Raw genomic sequence first — 20,861 nt, forward strand, 5'->3', positions numbered from 1 at the left:
AAAGAAACATTTCTAATTTTAATTTTTTTTTTTTTTTTTTTTTTTTTTTAAGTTGAATTTCATGAGACGATTTCATGACACGAACAACAGCATGGCACAGATAATTTGTAACTACCTACACACCCAAAAAATGTTACACTAGTGGATAAATACAGTAGAAATTCAGTTACTGTATATGTTCCAAATTACAGGTTATATTATGAATAATATGATTATGAATACAGACCAGGATGCCTGAGCTGTAAACTGACAAAGGAAGCAAAGAAGTGTGCAAAGTCTGAGGTGACAAAATATTATGAATTAGTACAAAATGTTGCTTGTTCCACCGGACCTGCATCCGCATGCTTCATATCGACGGTGACCCCACGGAGGACTTTTATTTTTAAAGAGGAAAAGGTTCGGGAGGTATAACCGGATATTATACAGTGCACTATTGCGGTACATTGACGGTTTTACAGGAAACGTCCGCAATATAACTTCATAGTTGGTACGTCATGCGCATGCGTCAGGGTGTATGCCGTCTACATCACGCGCTACAAAAACATCGCTAGGGACGATGGTAAATGTAGGAAAATGTGTATGGCCAAAACAGTCCCAGAATGCAACAGCACCCGGGAAGTACCTCACGAGCGCGGAATAGGAAAATAACACCATGCGAGAATGAAACCTGCAGGATTTGACAGCTTTTGACCTTCATACGCCTTAGAGCGGGGTTTGACTCCTCAGTGGACTAAAATCTAGCTAATGAATGCATTTTATTTGCAACAGTTTTCGTATTTTGCCTTTGTGACCATAATTTGAGCGAGACAGCGTGGAGTCAGGCCCTCGCGCTGGCATCTTTCAAAGCTAACAGTTGGTTAGCTGTGATGCACGGAGTCTCGCCCTCTTAACTCTGTGGCTGAAGTACAGTCAGCCAGTACATTTTACATTTGTGCCTCTTGTTAAAGCACAATGTCGGGCTTTAACTTCGGATCTGGGACTCTCGGTTCCACCAACCCGGGTGGGGGATTTAGCTTCGGCGCAGCCACCAGGTAACGTAAACACCAGACGTAGCTAGCTAACGTTAGCTTAGCCGTCCCTCGCTTTCACGTTAGCACGCCGTGAATCCTTCACGTTGTGGCGGATCAGGGTAAAAAATAAATAAATAAAAATAACCCACCCCTGCTTTGTTTTTTGGCCGTCAAGTCCAGCAAACAAGTAATCTACAAGTTATTTTGGATATCGCTACAACCTAGCTAACGTTAACAGGGTTTTGAATGATTTCAAACTGCTCGCTTTAGGCGATGCGTTTTAATGTTTTTTGTTTTTTTTCTCACTACCGTAAGTGTGGTTTCATGTGTTGAATGTAATTATGTAAAATTGAAGAGTGGCTCCCAAACAGTTATGGTTTCTTATATATGTGCTATTGGCTTTTGATGATGAGAGAGACATTCACGTTAGCTGGGCAAATCTGAGCTGCCTTTACAGTCGTAATTTGATTTGGCAAGCTAATGACATAAAGTTTGAAATATTGATTATCCGTCTGTATGGCTGGTATTGTAGTTCCTTTGTTGACACCCATGACGGTTCATATACAACTCAAAGTTGTACTTATAAGTTACTAATATCGTGTGTGTGTGTGTGTAAATGATGTGTACAAATGTGTGTAAACAATCGTGTATTTAGGGGCATTAAACATTGACCCCAAAGGTAATAGGAGGGGTAATTAGGTCACTTTCAGTAACTTATAGCTACATAATTTGTTTACTTTTGATGTTTGTTGTCCCCTTTATCTGCATATCCTATGGTGATTTAACTCTGGTGTTACTGTGTTGTATGTAATAAGTGTGATATTTATGATGCTAAGAGAGATGATGACCTCCCCACTCACTTCACCCCTCATTAATGATACCAGTTAACAGAAAGTTTGTTAGTTTGCAGATCAGGAGTCCTTTACTTTGTGTCTTCTTCTTTGGTTATGGTTTTATTTCAGGCTGTGTTGGGATGTGTTGTGTGTAACTATTGGTTCTACAGTGGCAGTTAGATTTTCTCTTTTGCTCTGTTCACTCCTTAACTCAAGTATGTTTGGTAGAATTGAGTTGTGACAGATTTGTCTGCCTTTTCCTCTAGTGCGCCTGCCGCCAGTACAGGTGGCTTCAGTTTTGGAAGTGCTCTGGGTACAGCAGCAGCAGCAGCAGCAGCAGCGGCAGCCACCCCTGCCTCCACCACCAGCACCACCCCGGCTCTCGGCTTAGGAGGCGGCCTCTTTGGTCAAAAACCTGCTGGTGGCTTCTCATTCAACACGCCTGCCTCAAGTAATATAAATACAAAATGCACATACAAACCAATGTTTAAACACTCAGTATTCACATACACAAATAATGTTAGCAGTAAACCTGAAAACTGCGTGTAAAAACAAAGAGAGTCACCAACACAGAAACATTCAGTCAGTGCCATTAGGTAAAACTGATGCAAGTAAGCTGGACAGCTGCTGTGTGAATGCATTACTTCAAAACGCACCAGTAATGAGGACAACATATCCACGCACATGAAAGTGGTTTTTGTATCTTATATGTCTGCCACGTAAAATCACAAACCTTGTCTTATATTTTAATGTTGTTCTCTTATAGGTGCTGCAGCACCCACTACTGGCCTTACATTAGGTAGGTTTGGATTTGTGGGAAATTTCTTGACTGAAATTATGTACAACGATGTGGTGATCAGAACTCAACAGCCATATAAGATAAGAATTAACCAACCATCCTAGGTAACTGACCTGCTGTAAGTTCAGTTTTGGTTGAAGATGAGATTTTTTCAGCAAATATTTGTTTTTAAAGTCCTTAGTCAGTGGAAAAGAAAAAAAATCTGTTAATCTCAGATTCCAGACTACAATTAATGTATTTTTGATCCAGCGCAGATCCACTATGCCAAATCTTACCAACTGCAAATAATAAGGTAACTTAATTAAAATAGGCCATCACTTTTAGTTCTTTGTGTCCTTCCTTTCAGGCACCCCTGCCTCTACAGCTGCTCCGACAGGCTTCAGTTTGGCTTTCAACAAGCCTGCTGCCTCGGCCACACCTTTTTCCCTCACCACCACCACCTCCTCGTCAGCCCCTGCGGGGACGGGTTTAACATTGGGCTCTGTCCTGACCTCTACTGCACCACAGCAGCCTGCAGCCACAGGTTTCAGCCTCGGCCTTGGCAGCACGACGGCAAGCACAGCAGCCCCCACAGGCCTGTCACTTGGTGGGAGTCTCTTCTCTAGCACTGCAGGTGCGACATGTACATACAGTCTGGTGCATAGATTTGCACGTACACCCACAAGCCCTCTTCTTTCTGTTAACATTTTTCATAGATGTACATGCTGTGTTTACAGCTATTTCTTTAGAGCAGTCAGTTGCAGGGCTGCATGATATGAGCAGAATCAAATACAGCAGTATCTTTGACCCAATACCTTGATATTGATGTTGCAATGATTTTCTAGGGATGGAGATTGGTGCATTCCTAAGATAATGACACAAAGGATTTTTGATAAATAATAATTAATAATGTAAATATGATTACAAAGGAGATAGAGCCCAATAACAGAACAGCTAGTGCAGTCTAATGAATTTAGAAAATGACATGCCATTACTGTAAACCAGTCTTTAAAACCAAGAAAAGACAACACTTATACCATATCATGATATTACAATGTGCAAAGTCCCAGACAATATGTAGTCTCATATCATGATATCAATGTAGTATCAATGTATCACCAGCTCTGACTTGAACAGGCCACACATTTTACCCTACCAAGTGCAGATTTTAGTAATAAGACTTGAGTTGCTGTACTTCAGAGTAGGACTGCACAGTTCGCCAGTCTGTAATTGATACTGTAGATTCAATTTGTTGGCTGAATGTGACTGCAGTTTACTCAGAAATGATTTAGAGGTTTATTGCTTATATAAAATGGCAGTAATGCCCCACTATATTTAAGAGCATTTAACAAAGTTTATTAGTTAATAATCAAGTAAACATAATTAAAGATAAATTTTCTCCCCATCAGTGTAGTTCTTGAACAATAGGTAAACAAATGTATTGCATGTGACTTTTAATTAGCGTTGTAATCAGTGATTTTTTTTTTTTTTTTTTTTTGGTGCATTAAAATGACCTCAGGAACAGAACTGTCTGTTTAATAGTTAGAAGAAATGCCCCAAACAGCGTTAGTGTCACTTGAGCCATAATCATGTGCATGCTGTGGGTTGCAGGTTTGGGTCAGACCACTCTGGGAGGAGGAGGGGGTCTAACGTTGGGTTCCCTGGTAGCTACCTCCACAGCTGTGTCAGCAGCCCCTGCTCCCAGTGTTGGCCTGGGTGGGGTTGACTTCAGCACCTCCTCTGAGAAGAAGAGTGACAAATCTTCTGGAGCCAATGCACTGTAAGCCCTGTGGACCTTAAATGTGCACCGCTTCATACTGTGCCACTCTAAATTCTAGAATAGCTTGTAATTCTTCTCAGCAAACCATATTATTGTTGCTTCCCACCCCATAACAATGTAAATAACAATTTATTTACTTCAGTTAGAGGCGTTCCTTCTTCGGCAGTAAATGCTCATACTTGCCTGTTTACTTGTGACTCTGTTGTGATTAACAGCTCTCGCTCTCTTTCTCTGTGTGTGTTTCTCAGGGATAGCAAAGCTTTGAAAGATGAGAACCTGCCTCCGGTCATCTGTCAGGATGTGGAAAATTTCCAGTGAGTATTGGTCTTTGTAGCTATTACAACATTTCCTTTAATATATGTCATTAACCCAAGGCAGGGCAATGTATCAGTATTATTGCTAATGAGACTAGATATTGTATTGATACTGTAAGTGTTGTTTTATCCTGGTTTGATGGCTGCTGTACAGGAAAGGGAGGCTTTTAATTGAATTTATTACTGTTGTAACTGTTCTTTTACTTGCCTCATCCTGCTTGCTTGTCCACATTACTAATGATTTTTTAAAATCAAAAATTGATAGTGAGTTATTAGTTCAAAAATATTATCTCTAACACCATAGCTACACTGCTCTGCCTATTATGTGTGTTTTGTGGGGGGATGCAACCAATACTGAAACTTAAAGTTGTTTAATCGGCAGCAAATTCATCAGTTTTAGTTTTGATAATTGGTGGAGGTTGTTGCTGTTGTTTATTTTTGTCATTTCTGTTGAGTTTTTTTTTTTTTTTTTTGGCTTTTGGTCAGTTTAAGTAAGCAATTTTAAGAAATTGTTTAAGGTTCTGGTAGGTTGTGAGAGGCATTTCTCAGCATTTTTTGCTATTTGGAAACAAACTCATGTTCAGTGTCAGGTCAGTTTTGAATGATTTATATTGCTGTCAGTTTTTTGTCAGCACAGCTACAAAGGTGAATCACTGTGAACCCATGTGTAGTTATGAACTGTAAAAACATCCCATACCTGATGCTTCAGTTACATATACTTTTCAGATGACTTTTCAGTCCTTGTAGGTTGGTAGTTCTTTGTACTTTTTTTGTAGTAATCAGCCCCAACTTGTTCATATGGTTCACAAAAATCACAAAAGCACCTGTTTTTTCACTGTGACCCAGGGTATGGCAGGGTATCTTGACTAATAAAATGTAACCCAGAGTTATCGAGCACATTCCAAATATATGTTTTAATAGGTTATGCACTTGTATTGACCGTTTTAGTGTAAAAGGGCTACACAAGAGCATTTTAATAGATTTTTATCGATCATTTTTGTGGTAAACTAAACTAAGGTATGTGCACATACAGAAAATCGAAACCACTCACAAAATCTCCAGCTGCCACGCTGGGTTTCCAGCTTTCATTGATTACGTTGGCAGTGGTCACTCATAGCATGCCGTGAGTAGGCAGGCTGCATCTCCATCTTGTTCAGTGTAGCAGCGTTATTACTTTAATACACTACCTCTGCTTTGAATTGACATTTAATTCTGTTCTTATTTTATAGGAAGTTTGTGAAAGAGCAGAAACAGGTGCAGGAGGAAATCAGCAGGATGTCCTCTAAGGCTATTACTAAAGTTCAAGATGACATCAAAAGCCTCAAACAGCTTCTTTCTGTCAGCGCGAGTGGTTTGCAGCGCCAGGCTCTGGCCATAGACAAGCTGAAGCTGGAGACAGCACAGGTAAAAACAAAGAGACACTCACAGGCCCAAATGTGAAGCACTACAGCTGTGGTTTCTACACAAGCCTGGAAAAGGGTGGAAAACACTGTTGGGTCCCTACACAAACAGCCTTTGTGTTTTATGTGACCCCACTATCACAGCATGTTGACATTGGGTGTTTGTTGGACAATACCGTAGTTTAAAATCATTGCCCAACCATGATGAGCATACATGATTTTGAATACAGACCCTCTTCACATCCAATTAAGAAAATAAGGTCTTGATTCTGAAGAAGTCGTTTTTTTAAAAAAAATGTTATATATTTGTCATAATTTTTTGGGCCATGTCTGCTTTATCAGACAGGCACAGTGGAGAGAGACAGGAAAGACAGGGCAGAGAAAGGGGATGACATGCAGCAAAGGGCCCGGGCCAGATTCAAACCCAGGCTGCTGCCGCTTAGTTAGCCTTGGTAGGACATGGTGAGCCACTGGGGCGCCTCAAATGTCTGGATTTTTGCAATACTAAATATGCCCATATTGTGGCATATGGATTAAGCACATTTTGAGTAGAAGTACAGATAAAGAATCTCACAATTAGTTCTCTTTGATCAGCTCCTTCACGTCTAGCTTAAAGTAAAGTTAGGCCTAAGTAAAGTGGTATTTTGCCAAAAAATTTACCAGGAGATATGAGTATATCACTGACTGTAACTAAAGTTGAGATGAGAACTCAGCTGCATAAGATAGAAGCACCAAATTGACCCTGTCCTCTTTTATTTTTTAGGAGCTGAAAAATGCTGACATTGCACTGCGGACACAGAAGACCCCCCCTGGCCTTCAGCATGAGAACACAGCCCCATCAGAGTAAGTCAGCTACCTGATGTGCATGGTTGTGTTGTAGGGGATTGGTGCAAACAGTGTCCAGTTTTGCCCAAAGCCTTTTGTACACCTGATTCAGCTTATACCCTCTTAATTGAAAGTTTTGTTTAAAATGTAAGTTGGTGTACCTGCCTCATTTCTGTACCTCTCTGCTTTGCCTGATAAGCCAGTATACCCCTCTATATACGCTATATGGACAAAGGTATTGGACCACCTACTGTTTTGGGAAAGCTTTCCACAAGATTTTGGATTGTGTCTGTGGGAATTTTGGCTCATTCACCCAGAAGAGTATTTGTGAGGTCAGACACTGATGTTGGATGAGCTTGCAATCTCCGTTCTAGTTCATCTTCTGAGGGCTCTGTGTGGGCCAGTCAAGTTCTACCACATCAAACACACCCAACCATGCCTTTGTGGAGCTTGCTTTGTGCACTGGGGCACAGTCATGCTCGAACAGAAAAGGGCCTTCCCCAAACTGTTCCCACAAAGTTGGAAGCACAGAATTGTCCATAATGTCTTGGCAAGTCGAAGCATCAAGATTTCCCTTCACTGGAACTAAGGGGCCGAGGCCAGCCCCAGAAAAACAAGCTCATCCCTCCTCCACCAAACCTTACAGTTGGCACAATGCTGACATTCACCAAACTCAGACTCGTCCATCAGACCACCAGATAGAGAGGCGTGATTGGTCGCTTCACAGAACGCATTTCCACCGCTCCAGAGTCCAGTGGCGGCGTGCTTTACACCGCTCCATCCGACGCTTGGCATTGTCCATGGCGATGTAAGGCTGATCTATTACAGTACCACACTGGAATTCAGTGAGCTCTTTAGAATGACCCATTCTTTCACAGATGTTTGTTAAGGCATGGCTAAGTGCTTGATTTTGTACATTTGTGGCAATGAGACTGAATGAAACAACTCAATTCAATGATTAAGAGGTGTGTCCCAGGATTTTTGTCCATATAGTGTATATGTGCCAGAGCCACAGATTGACACCAGAGATAAATGCATAATTTGCATGGTTGTCTAGTAGGGTTGTCTTAATTTGTGTCGGCATTTACTCTTTAGTTTTATTGATTCGGTAAAACATAGTATCATTTCATTTGTCTGTGTATGTAGTTATTTCCGTAGCCTGGTGGAGCAGTTTGAGGTGCAGTTGCAGCAGTACAGGCAGCAGATAGAGGAGCTGGAGAATCACCTCACCACTCAGAGCAGTGGCTCCCACATCACACCTCAGGGTAAGAAAACATTCATTTGGCTTGCTACAAAAGTCAGGAAAATGTTTCAGGCTATTTTTAAGTATTTATACACATATGCATTTATATAAACTGTTGAAACACTGTCATTTCACACCTGCAATTTCTTGTGATGATGTAAAGAAAGATATTGATCTATAGAGTGAATGCTTTGCTCAAAACTACTTTTAAACATTAGATTGATAACAGAACAATAAACCTAAAAACCAAACAGAAAGTTATAGGGGCAGTTAGAGGTCTGTGGCTTTTATTTACTTTTTACCCTTTTATTTGATAGTGTGTAGTGGAAAGAGAGAGGGTAATTACATGCAACAGTGGTCCCAGTACAAATGCAAACCCGTTTTTAAAGTTTACTGTTGCATGCATTTTGGAACACTGAAAGCTGAGACAAGACAGGAGCTGGCATGTTATTCTGGCTTTCCGCCGCTTTTCATTTTCTCCTGTCCAACATAATACTGTCGACCAGTATTTAATGTTATCTGTTGCTGTGCTAGGACCTGCCTTCTGTCAGACACAACCCTTTCAAGCCAGCAGACTCCTGCAAGCTTTAGACCATGAGCAAGACAGAAGATTAAACTTGATTTTAAGTTACAGCTTAAAATTGGTGCTGTTTTCTTTATTGGGAGTATAATAGCAAGAGTATTTATTAAAAAATATTTACCTTACTATAATGTGGGCAAACACTTCAGATCTATTTACAGTGATGTAAAATAGGGAATGCATGTTAATGAGTATGAAATTTTAAAATTTTAGCAACACTGCAGTGTTTGTAGGTCTCTGAGTCTCATATTCATTTCACTTGCATTTTTTCACCTTTTTCTCCTCCAACAAGTTTCAAATGATTACTCTTTTCCTCTTGTGTGTGTGTATGTGTTTCCAGACTTGTCCCTGGCCATGCAAAAGTTATACCAGACGTTTGTTGCGCAGGCTGCCCAGCTCCAGTCTGTCCACGAGAATGTCAAGGTAGATTTTTCCTCTCCAGCTTTGTCATTTCCAAAAAGCTAGTGCAGGTCATGGACAATCTAGAATAAAAAAAAATGTTTCTAAATTTTGAAACATTTTAGAAAATGTTATTTTTTTCTGGAGGTTTAAGCATTGTCATGCAAATTTGTGTACCATGCTCAGCTCTTTATTTCTATTACCAGACATTCAGTGATTAAGTTTCGCTTCCAATTATTTTACTTACCTTTGGAAAAAATAATGCATTTCAGAACTTGCTTATAAGTGAGGGTTACCGCCAGCCAAAGAAAGACCTGAGACAAACCCAAACCCACAAATTAAACATAAAAAGCATGCAAACAAAGAGTGATACACATCGGGCAGAGTAATTCCGTTTCCTGTCATTGGACCAACGTGTAAAATTGACAATAACCAAAATCTTGAATAGTCCTTGATACTGAATAATTGGTCTAGGCCAGACAATGCTTTTGTTAGTAGTTCTTAGAGCACCACAATCTAAAGCTGCATCTTGGATGGTAAACATGGAGAAACCCAAAGGAGTTGGGTGAAAAGAATACAATGTCTCAGAAAGGTGCTGTTGAATGAGAGTGACAAGCCTTTTCTGCTTTTTTGAAAATGTGTTGACAAAAATTCACATGAAAACATTGACTTAATTAAGTATATAGCAGAGGTAAAGCTGTGTGAGAGATTTCATATCTTGCAGAATTGTTTCTATTTGGAGTTGTCCTCTCAGCACCTTCTGAAAATTGTGTTTGGTGTGCACCTTTTTTTTTAGCCTTTTAATGAAGCCTTTCTGCTTTTGTCAGTTTCTTAGTAATTGAACTGTTATCAGGTTTTGAGTTTTTTTTTTTTTTTTTTTTTTTTTTTTTGCATATGTCATCAAGTTGCCCTCTTGACTCTCTTGCCCTCATTCTGATCTAATTTTTGAAGCAGCAGTAATCCGGCAGCTGACAAGCCCTAGATTTAGAATAAAATAGAATAAAAATTTTTTGTATTTTTTTAGTATTTACATGGTGTTATTGCTTTTAAAATACAAACATTATGGTGTTAATCCAATCTTGAGATTAACTGTGAATATGCTCTGAAGGGAACAATCCTGATCTTTCTAAGTATGCTCACCATTTATATACACTGCCAAGGATAATGTAAAGGAGAGGGGCAGCCTCAATGGTTGGCCCAAACTTTGAAAAAGCAGTATTACCTCTCTGGAGATGTTATTTGACTCCCAGTCTTATGTCAGTTTCTCGTGGTAGCTTTTGACGTTTTCCTTTTTGCATCTTTTCCACTTCATCTCTTCTCTGTCACAGATCTTGAAACATCAGTACCTCTCTTACCGCCGGGCCTTCTTAGAGGACTCCACTGATGTCTTCGAGTCCAAGCGGGCATCCAACAGGAAGTGGCAGAGCGCGCCGCGTGTCACCACCGGGCCTGCCCCATTCTCCAGCGTGCCAAACGCCGCAGCGGTTGCCATGGCAGCCACACTGACCCAGCAGCAGCAGCCAACTCCAGGTCTGACCGCCTTCAAGTTCTAGAAACTTCTCCCCACTGTTTCCCTGTTTGAGTGACCCAAGGAGGGAGAGGGAGTGGGGGAGGGTCAACAATAAGTGTGGTGATGGCAGGAAGACATTATGGAAGAAGAAAGGATAAAAGGGGGTCAGAGGATAAAATAAAAACAATGACAAACAAGCAAAGCCTTAGTTGGTGCCAAGCTTCATTCTATAATATCCCCAATGGAACAAGAGGAGAGTAGACAAAGAGGGAGAAAGGTAGGGATAAAAGAAATGTTGCCTAAGACCTACAGGAAAACCTTGTCTCTAATCCTCAGTTCAAGGGATAAGGGAGCCAAGAGAAGATACAACAAATGCCATTTGTTAGACGCTATTATCCAGTGCGCCTTATAATACCAGAGTGCATACATTTTTTAATTATAGGTGGCCCAACCCTGGCAGTGTTGGTGCCAAGCTGCTGAACTGAAATGAAAATTTTACAGTGAAAATGAACATAGAGTGACAGCAGGGATATGTTATTCTGTCGCCAAATTTATCTTTCTTTCTCTCTGTGCCCTCTGTAATGGGATGTGAGAGCCTGGTTAGGAGGCTGACATCACTGGAAACCCGATACAATAGGAGAGAGTTGGGCTGCCTCTCAAACAAAGCCTGACACTGGCCACTATTCTACTCACTTGAATCTTGAACTTAAAATTAGAGAGTCCAAGTCTCGCTGGAGATAAGACTCAGTTTTATTCAACAGGTGCTTGAAATAAGCGTATACAATGAAGGTTAAGTAATGAAGACATTAGATTAATGAAGTAGAAACATTGGATCTTTGCCGTGTGATTTAGTTGTAAGTAGGAAAAATCTTCTCTGAATGTACAGTCAGGAGTTTGAGTGTCTGATTTTTTTTTTGTTTTTTTTTCTAAGAATGTGTCTGGGTTTTCAACTGCTGTGTAAGATGTAGATTTATCATGTTGTAGCGCTTACTGTTTCCAATCTGCATACAAAATAAGGGTTTGCTTGTATTTGGATGCTCCAATTGACAAGATGCCAATCAGCATTGGCTGACTACAGTCTAAATACAGGGCATTTTCAGACCAGGGTCCATACTATAGATTTATGCTGTTTTTCTATACACATGTGCTGGCCTGGCTCTACTTGGTTAGACTTGATATCTGAGCCCAGCGTGGCTGGGGTTTGCGTTTCCATTACAACAGGGCAACCCGCTTGAAGTCCTGCCGGTCGCCTGTGGGTGCGTAGACTGCTTCTTCCTCCCTTTTCTTGCAGCAACCCACACAAGTGTTTTTATCGTCAAAAAACCAACAAGGCCAACTTGAAATGGCTACTTTACATGAACAATATTGGTGCAACAAAGAGATCGGCTTAAAAAAAAAATCTTTTTATATGGTTAAATTATCAACTGTGGTACAGCTTTCATGAGTATCACTACAGGGAGTTCCTGATTGTAAGCACCTTTGTTTGAAAGTTGTCCAATTTCGCTCTGACCAATGAATGATGACGAAGCGCTCTGATGTTGCTGCAGCCCAAGTTAGGGCTGGTCTGGTGCTTTGGCCCTACTCTGGAGATGGTTTGTCTCAGGCATGGCTCAGCACAACTCGGAGGTCTTAAAATGGCAATGGAAATGCAAATTTGCACATCACACTTTGACTCAGTGCAGCCAAAAAGTGACAATGGAAAAACAGCATTAGTCATCCCAGCACCTTGACTTGTGGAGGCATACAGCTTTTAGGCCTCATTTGGACCCAGACCCATATTTTAAAGAAATCATGTTCTCAGTATTGAGGTTGGAGGCCTATGTGAACTTGTATTTGACAAACCAATCATATTTATTATGCAGAAAATGCTTCACGAAATTGTTCATTTAAATGTCTGCCATCATGAATTGTTACATTCCATCTTCCACAAGCAAAAAGGTCACAGCAATGTCTGATCGGTTCATTTGCTCATTCTCTGCAGTATGAGACTTCATTTCCAGCATAAGCAGACATGTGAAGAAGCATCTTTTTTCTAAAGTATGCTGCTAATTCAGAATTTTCTACTTTTTAAGGAGTTGCTGATTGGTGTTTTTCCCTAAAATCTCAGTTGAATCAACCATTTCAAACAGTACACTAATGTTATGAAACACAACTTGCAGACAAGTCATTTTATTTGTCTTGATACTCAGTGACAAATGAATTCACTATTATAAGGTGTTTTTAAATTTCCAGTGTCCTTGTTCTGAGTGCAGTCCATTATGGATGTTGCCACATCCCTGATGTGTTCGGCAGTTTCTTCAGCCTTTTTTGTAGGCTTTGGTTGTTTGGCCTTCTCACTGGCATATTAGGGCACCCATCTCAGATTAACTAAGCTACTAGATCTATATTGATGTTTCTGCAGTTTTGTGTTAATTCTGGGGTCAAATAATTTAAGTGTAGTTAAGACATCATTCCTATGTAACCATGGCAGCGTCTTCAGTTTCCATGGAATCTTGAAAGCAATATTTGATTTGGTTGTGGTTGCTAAGGCAGCAGGCTATGAAAATCCTCACATAGCAAATTACAGAAACACAATTTCAGCTCTAGATTTATTTATGTACATCTATGGCTTTGTTTTTAAAAAAAGGGTGGGGGGGCATAACACCACCACTGCTGTATTTTCTTAGACTGTTTCTTAGACTCCTAACACCACCAAATTGTAAGCCAAACAATGAATATGACTTGCATTTATTCCATGTGAAATGCATCTGAATATTCATGCATATTGGAACTCTTTGCAGCTCATGCAAGAGTTATTTTCATTTAGCATCTAGCCTATTTATTGTATGTGCCAAGTAGTGTTAATTCAGTAGTGTTTGGTCTGGTCATTTCATAGTCTAGGCTCAGTCAGAGATGTGTGTGTGGGTGTGTGGGTGTGTGTGGCATATTTTGGTGCAAGTTGGTCCATATTTGAAATGACATTGTGATGGCCAGTGTCATAGCACAACACAACACTAGTCAAGCAGCTGGGTGTGTTTTTTGCTTCAGGTAGATAAAAATGTGACCCATTAATTTAAAGAGTGAGGTGGTTCGTTGTGTAGACCAAGAAGTTTTTCAAATCTGTGTCTCAAGGTAGGAGGTGCCAGAAGACTCAGGCCTCGTTCTCAGTCAAGACAAGTTTTTGGCTGAGGGCTAAGATTTGTAGACGTGTAGTTGTTGGGGTTTAACCTTTAACAGCTAGGCTTCACTGTCGAAAACCAAGAGCAACTAGTCCACATCTAGGCCAAGGGTGAGTGTCAGGGCTTAATCAGAATGTTACTATTTTTAAAAAAATAACTTGTTTACTTGCCTGAATCTGTTGATCAGCTAAGAAATTGTTTTGGCCTGGCAAGACTGTTTTTGGTCCTGAAATGGAATCAAGGTTGATTCCTTGTAAAATAACTCACCACTGGCCTAGATGAGCCACTGTGCTTCTATACATAAACATAAGTGTTGTGGCCGTGAGCTGAAGTTGGTCTTTCTTGTAGATGTACGATTTGGTACAGCTTTTGCATCAAAGAAGTAACAAAAATGATCAGCCTAAGCTCACTGTTTAATACTTCAGCATTCACTTGTGTGTTCTGCTGTAACTTGACTGAAGCTTTTTCACTAAAGGGCTACTGTCAGTGGTCTGTTAACAGGGCTAGGTTCAATTCACTTTAAATTCAGTGAGATCAAAATGTAAAGTGAAAGTCTTCATCACAGAATATTTCAGTTATTTCATCCAAGATAATGATGTATGAGCCTTATTTCAAGGGAAGTTTGTGAATCTTTGAGAAAAAGCCCCTCTCAGTGTAATTGAAAGTCAATTGAGCCCAATTTTGTTTGTAACTTCAGAGAAGGAGAGATTTTTTGCTGCTCATATACACTGGTCCCTCAAGGCCAGTGAAATACATTTGTGCCAAAAAAGGAAGTTCAGTATGGTCAGGTGTCCACTGAGAACCTCTCTTCATAGCATTAGGTTCTGTTTTTTTCCTCATCAGTTTCAGCTGAAAGGGCGCACTGTTAATTGTTCCAGATACTGCTGGGAGCTCAGTATTTTTGGCACTCTGAACACTGAGGGGAAAACATCAAATATTAGTTTGCGAGTTGTGATAACAGGATTTCAGTTGACTCCTAGAGGAAAGATAGAAAAGATCTCCGGCACCCTACACAAGCGTCTGTTCATAGCTGCTAGTTAAAGCGGTGCTCAGTGAACACAAAGTAATTCAGCTAATGCAGTCCTGTTTTCTGAGGTGAGCCATTGTGTGCTCAGAGATTAATAAGCTGCTGCTTTGGACATTCCAGTCCTGTCTTTGACAACTCTAATCTCTTTACTTGTAGAATTGAGAAACATCTTAGGACCTCGCTAGACTCATGTCTTTTATTAACTGGATTCACAATTAGTCCAGAACCTCGTCTCAATATTAGCTTATATTTTAACAGTCTTCCACACTTCTGTGATTACCCTTGAACTTTGCTGATTATTCCAAAATTGTGGAATGACTCTTGAGCTCTCGAAGCTGTTTGGACCTTGAAGTTGATTGTGGACATTCAGCCACCTTGTTGTTCCTGTATATTTAGGCATTTTAGGATTATGTTAGGGACGTGGCGCTTGTCAGTCTTAAAGACGTTAACAAAGTTCTGTTCAGATTGTAGATTTAAAACCAAACCTTTTCTCCAGTGCCATCACAACAGAACTGAGGTTCTTTTTTGAGTGAAGGAATGAAAAATGTGATTTTGATGGTTAGCATAACCAAGCACTTGTCATTTTGTACTCAAGTGCTCATTGCTTCTTATTTTCAAACACTGGCAAAAATATTGCATATTGATTGTTGATGTTGACTTGGCAGTTTTTGCTAGAGAGCTTTTTCCAAGTGGTTCCTGATATTTAACGATGGAACTCAGTGATGATCTTGGATGTGTAGATGGTTCCTGACTTTGTTCAGTGTCATGTAGGGCATCTACGGTGTTCTCTAAAATTGGCCTTGATAGTCTACAGTTTCTCAGTGTTTCTCCAGAGCAGCTGCTCTTCTGAGTGGTTGGCTGTTATCTACTGTTTTGAATGTTAGTCTTTGAAATCAAGCATATGCTTATGGCATTGCAGTTCTGTTTAGACTGTAGATTTAAAAATAAAACTTCTTTTTATCACAAGAAGTTATTACCAGTGGAGCTAAGCGGACTTGGCCTCCAGCAGGTACTAGGGTCACAGGTTGTTTTTGGGGTGTTCTTTGGGAATTCTGACAAGCAATAACTTTGCAAATGTTTATGAAAGTTAGACTGTTGTCTTCAAATTTGTCAACCAGTCACCCACTTAATCAATTTTGATACAGCAAAGTCTTTGTAACCTTGTAATGGTGCATAGGTCTATCCAGGGTGCACCGTGTTTGTTGAAGACAGCTACTAAGCACCTAGATTCTGGGGGTTTTATTTAACAACACACTGGTTTAATAAGAAAAAAAGTGTTTCTACAAAAATTAATATCACAGTTTAGGCAAGTAAACTAAGCCAGTTGTGGTTGGTGGGACAGCCCCAAACTTGGCCACACTGACTTCCCCTTTGTCTGGGCAAACTGTAACATATCACTGGGTTTGGTTTTATTTTAATCAGTTTACACTGAGTGGCAGCATTAGATGCCACCGTCAAATCCCTAATCTGAATCTGGAGTGCTTTCTGTTGTAGATGAGTGTATTTAAACATATATAACCAATGCCTGTTGATACAGTATATTTAATATAATATGGTGTGCCTTTTAAACTATATTCAATAATTATCATTTGTGTGATGCGTTTTTTGGGACATGCTAGTTCATTCACTCTCAGAAATCTTGAAGATTTGAAAACTTGTCAGATGCAATAGCCGCTAGCAATTAACAATCAGTTCTGTTCTAAACTGTTTGTCTGTGTTTTATGTAAGTGAAGTTGCATATTAAATTGACAATAAATCCCTTTTTAAACAAAGAAACCTTTGTCCTTGTTTCTTTTTGACCGGAGGTATTCTTGACATGTAGACTAATTGGAAACCTTGCCCAAATTTGAGTACATGAGGGGAAAAAATGCAAAAAAGGAAACAAGACAGGTTTCTGAGTGAAAGAACTAGCAACATAATTGTTCTTATCCACGTAATGTCAACAAAAATAATTACTATTTTAATGCAATGTTTGAATATTTTTAAAATTGCATTTCATTGTATAAATTTATCCTTTAAGTACAGTATATTTTTTGTCTGCTGCACTTGAAAATGCACCTCTAAGATCCTTGTTTTGCAGTCTTTCTATAATCTTTTGAAAGCATCATGTGAGGGTATAATATAAACCACAACTGCTCACACACTGCTACATCAGGGACTTTGCCACTTCAGTCTTTTAATCTCCTACAAGTGCACAACTACACCCTCGGAGCAGACAATGTGTTTTTATAATCTTGTACAAAAAGGCGTATTGTCACAAGATGTATTCATCCCTTATTAGTTTTCCCCATATTGGTATTTTTTTTTACTGTAAAAATTCTCTCTGGTCTTTTCTTTCAAAATAACAAGATCTATGCATTTAAAATGAAAGTATAACAGAAGTTTACAAAATCTATTCTGTGACCTTGGCATGGTGAAGTCACACTGCCCTTACCTGTTGCTGTCAAAGAATAAAGAAGCAAAATCTTTCTCACACACAGTTTCAGAGGAGTAAAAGCATACGCTCTCTCTCTGCCTCAGGGACCCAGGCACCCTTGGGGGCAGGGTTCGGAAACCCCTTTGCCTCGGCAGTGGGCACTAGCTTGGGCTCTTCCAGCCTTGGAGGTACTGCCTCTGTTTCTAATTTTAACTTGAATTTTCAATTTCATTGATTTACCTTGCCCTGAGCCATTTCTGCCACTCCCATTCTAGTTTTTAATCCCAGCTTCCTTTTTTGTCTCTGCGCTCCCTTAGTCTTGTATACTAGTGAGTGTAGGTAGCAGGTGTGTGTGAGTGAGTATGAAACAAGTGAGAAATGAATGATGCAATCAAAGCTTTGCTGCCTTTCTCTACTCTCAAGTGGTTTACTATGCATTCACACTGCAAGAAAATGAGCAAGCCCTTGCCACAGGTCACCTGACTGACCTGAGACAAGTTGGTCAGTGTGACCACACAGCAGTTGCCTTCGGTTCCTCATTTCATCAACTTTTGTTCAGTGAGGAAAAGTTGGGCCATTGAAGTCCAGCAGCCAACCATATGCAAGCACTGTTACATGTCCCGCCTATTGCCTCGACACGCTTGTGCTTCAGCAGGAAATCAGCTTGCTCAAGTAGCCAGCGAAATGAATGTGCTTGCAGTCAGGCTGAGCACAAAACAAGACAGTGTGTTTGGTAAAATTCTCTTTCCAGCCGCTCTCTCTCCCATTGATCAGTGCTTTGCTTTGCTGTCTATTCTCAGTCCTGTTTTGTTCTGTAATATCCAGTCATAAGTTCTATGGATCATACTGATGCATAGTGCTATAATGATTCACTGGATTGTGCCATTTGGTGTGCTTGTGTGTGTTGATTGTGTGTGTCTGTGTGCTCTCTGCTCCCTATTTCCATTCTTGAATATAGGCTGTGTGTAACTATTACCACAGCTAACTTCTATGTCTCTCCCTCCTACAGGTTTTGGTAGTGGTCCAGGATTTGGTGGGGTGGGGACTGGGGGCTCTTCTTTCGGCTTTTCCACTGCCAGTAAACCCACAGGAGGCAGTCTGAGTGCAGGTAAACACACACATATACCTAATAGTGGATAATATGGCCAGAATTTTATATCACCGTAATTTTATGATTTTTGATGATCTCATTAGTCTTTTTTGTGTTCAATTTGAAGAATGGTTTTAGAAGAACATTCTGAAATGCTATTTTTGACTTCAAGTATGTCTAGCTAATCAGATATTTTACAAATTCAATTATCTACTCACACTTTAGGTATTTAGTTTTCTTTATTTGGAATCCCACAAGGCGAGTTCTGAATTTCTATACCGAGTGGAGAAAAGTTTGTCTAACTTTTCAGTCCTCTCCCTCCCTCTCTCCCTTTCACTCCCTCCCTCCTCCAGGTTTTGGTAGCACCAGCAGCTCAGGCTTCAACTTCAGTAACCCTGGCATCAACGCCTCGGCTGGCCTAACCTTTGGAGTGTCTAACCCACCTGCTGCAGGCTTCGGTGCAGGGGGGCCCCTGCTCCAGCTCAAGAAGCCCCCTGTTGGCAACAAGAGGGGCAAGAGATAGAATCAATGAAAAGTCCAGCCCTCTCACAAACTAGATAGGAGCTTCTGGAATTTCAAAGCCTGGTCTCCCAAAAGCATATCAGCGTTGTAAAAGTCTTTATCCAACACAAGAACAAAGGAAATGTAAATTTGAGGAAATGTAAATAGGGTTTTTTCCCCCCAAAAAGCCATCCGGGATATGATTGGAAAAGCACTCTCACATTAATAATAAATGAGAAATGTGCATTCATTGCTCAGTAAACACTGAATTCCTGGAATAAAAGTCAGATAAAAGTCCCATCACTAAATATAACCAGCGGTGTTTTTTCTTAACACTTTTGTTCTATATCATCTACTACAATACCCACACTGATTTGATCCCAGCTGCCATTTCCTAAACCAGTATTGTCTGTCCAGATTAATACGTAAAGTTGCACAGTTGCCCCTACATAGTAACTTAAGTGATATTTTACTTTGGTAAAACGTTTGAAATTGTATTATTCGGGTCTCATTTTTCTTGTTTGTAAATGTGCTTTGCATTATTGGTTTGCATTAAAAAATGTGGTTCTGATTACTGTTCCTCAAAGCATCCAGTTTTATGGTTGACCATTAATGGACTGCTGTAGTTGTGTATAATTGTTTTTCTCTACCAAAGTGAAATATCAGCCTTAAGGGCAACTCAAGTACATTGCCAACCTTTTGTGGCGGTGGAGGCAGCCATTGTTCCCCTCAGTAGGGAAAGTGGGACCAAATCAATATAGATGACACAGTGGGGTGTCAGAAAAGACTTTTGTAACATTACTTTTTAATTGCTTGTGTAATTTTTACAATGAATTGGTCCATTTGCATTGCCTCAAAGTGTTGCCTTTGCATCAGGGCCTTTTCACACTGCAGTGCTTTTGGGAATACCAACCAAGGACAGAGTTGGGTCAGTTAAGTTGAAAATGTTTCCATGATCCTTAAGGATTTGCTAGTCTGACTGTAGTGCAAGATGGGCATGTTTTGCACTTTGGGGGGACAATGCAATTCATTCCTTTGGTGTTAGACAAGATCAATAAATCCCGGAAATGTACCTGAATGCATTTCAGATAATTTGACCCAAATCATGTCCAGGAAAGGGTAAGAGATAGCAAAGGGAAAGAGGGTAATAAAGTAATAGTGGGGTGGCAACGGTTTTGTCCATGTCCAAAGTTTAAATGGAGTGTATAATCTGATCTAAATACTTTTATAGGAACAGGAGTGTCCAGGGTGGGTTTTTGGGGAAGCACATTTTTATTTTTGTATCAAGAAGAGAAAGATGACTTTTGGGAAGGTAAACCAGGACTACCACATTGGGATAGTCTATTACCAAGTCCACATAACCTGTGTTGTTTTTCTTAGCGTCCGCCCTTATTTTCTTTGTTCCATAATTGCTTTTTAGGCATATTTTCTGTACCCCTGCCAGTGTGTGTGCACAAACGTAAGGACTTGAGAGAGAGGAAGCTGTGCTGTTTGTACTACATAGCTCCCATTAAATGTTTGTTGAATCTGAAAGGGATTTGACGAGCTGATCCTTCTAAGTACCCAACTCTCTGTATGTATGTCCTAGAATAAATTTGCACTTGCCAGTGTGTATGAACTGTCAGTGATCGTGTGAATGTGCATGCGTGCATACAGTACAAGTACTCTGTTATAGTAAATTACTGATTTGTTTTGAGCGAAAAGGGGAAAGGAGAAAGAAAAATTTCATGCTTTTTGAAATGTCCACGCTGTTTTTCTCTTACCAAATACTTAGTTGTGCTATTATTTTCTATTACTTACAGTCGGTGTAAAGCTGTATTTTCAAAGAGCTCTTTAATAATAAAACCTTAAAGATGGTGGTTTGACTCTTCATGACATTTCAGTAAATGTGTCTGTGGATATTTGTGTACATGTCAGTATGTCTTCTATTTTAATATTGTAATATTGTTTTGTTGTTTTGTTTGTTTTAATCAGTGTTTATCATGCATCAGTGGTGT

At 40.0% G+C, this 20,861-nt stretch overlaps 1 protein-coding gene across 2 annotated transcripts; it reads left to right on the forward strand.

The window, feature by feature from the left end:
• The first annotated feature begins 588 nt into the window (after positions 1-588).
• nup58 (nucleoporin 58) lies at positions 589-20,723 on the forward strand. 2 transcript variants are annotated; one of them, XM_030079246.1, is made up of 14 exons: positions 589-1,031; positions 2,110-2,294; positions 2,610-2,642; positions 2,989-3,255; positions 4,233-4,401; positions 4,650-4,715; positions 5,945-6,119; positions 6,879-6,958; positions 8,087-8,205; positions 9,104-9,186; positions 10,491-10,692; positions 17,378-17,461; positions 18,283-18,381; positions 18,717-20,723. In XM_030079246.1, exons 1-14 carry the CDS (start codon positions 952-954, stop codon positions 18,884-18,886), a joined length of 1,812 nt encoding a protein of 603 aa, XP_029935106.1. In that variant the 5' UTR covers positions 589-951; the 3' UTR covers positions 18,887-20,723. The 2 variants fall into 2 exon arrangements, with proteins under 2 accessions (XP_029935106.1, XP_029935107.1); XM_030079247.1 differs by lacking the exon at positions 17,378-17,461.
• Positions 20,724-20,861: the final 138 nt, after the last annotated feature.

The sequence above is a fragment of the Myripristis murdjan genome, chromosome 20 (assembly GCF_902150065.1).
Source record: "Myripristis murdjan chromosome 20, fMyrMur1.1, whole genome shotgun sequence".
NCBI lineage: Eukaryota > Metazoa > Chordata > Actinopteri > Holocentriformes > Holocentridae > Myripristis > Myripristis murdjan.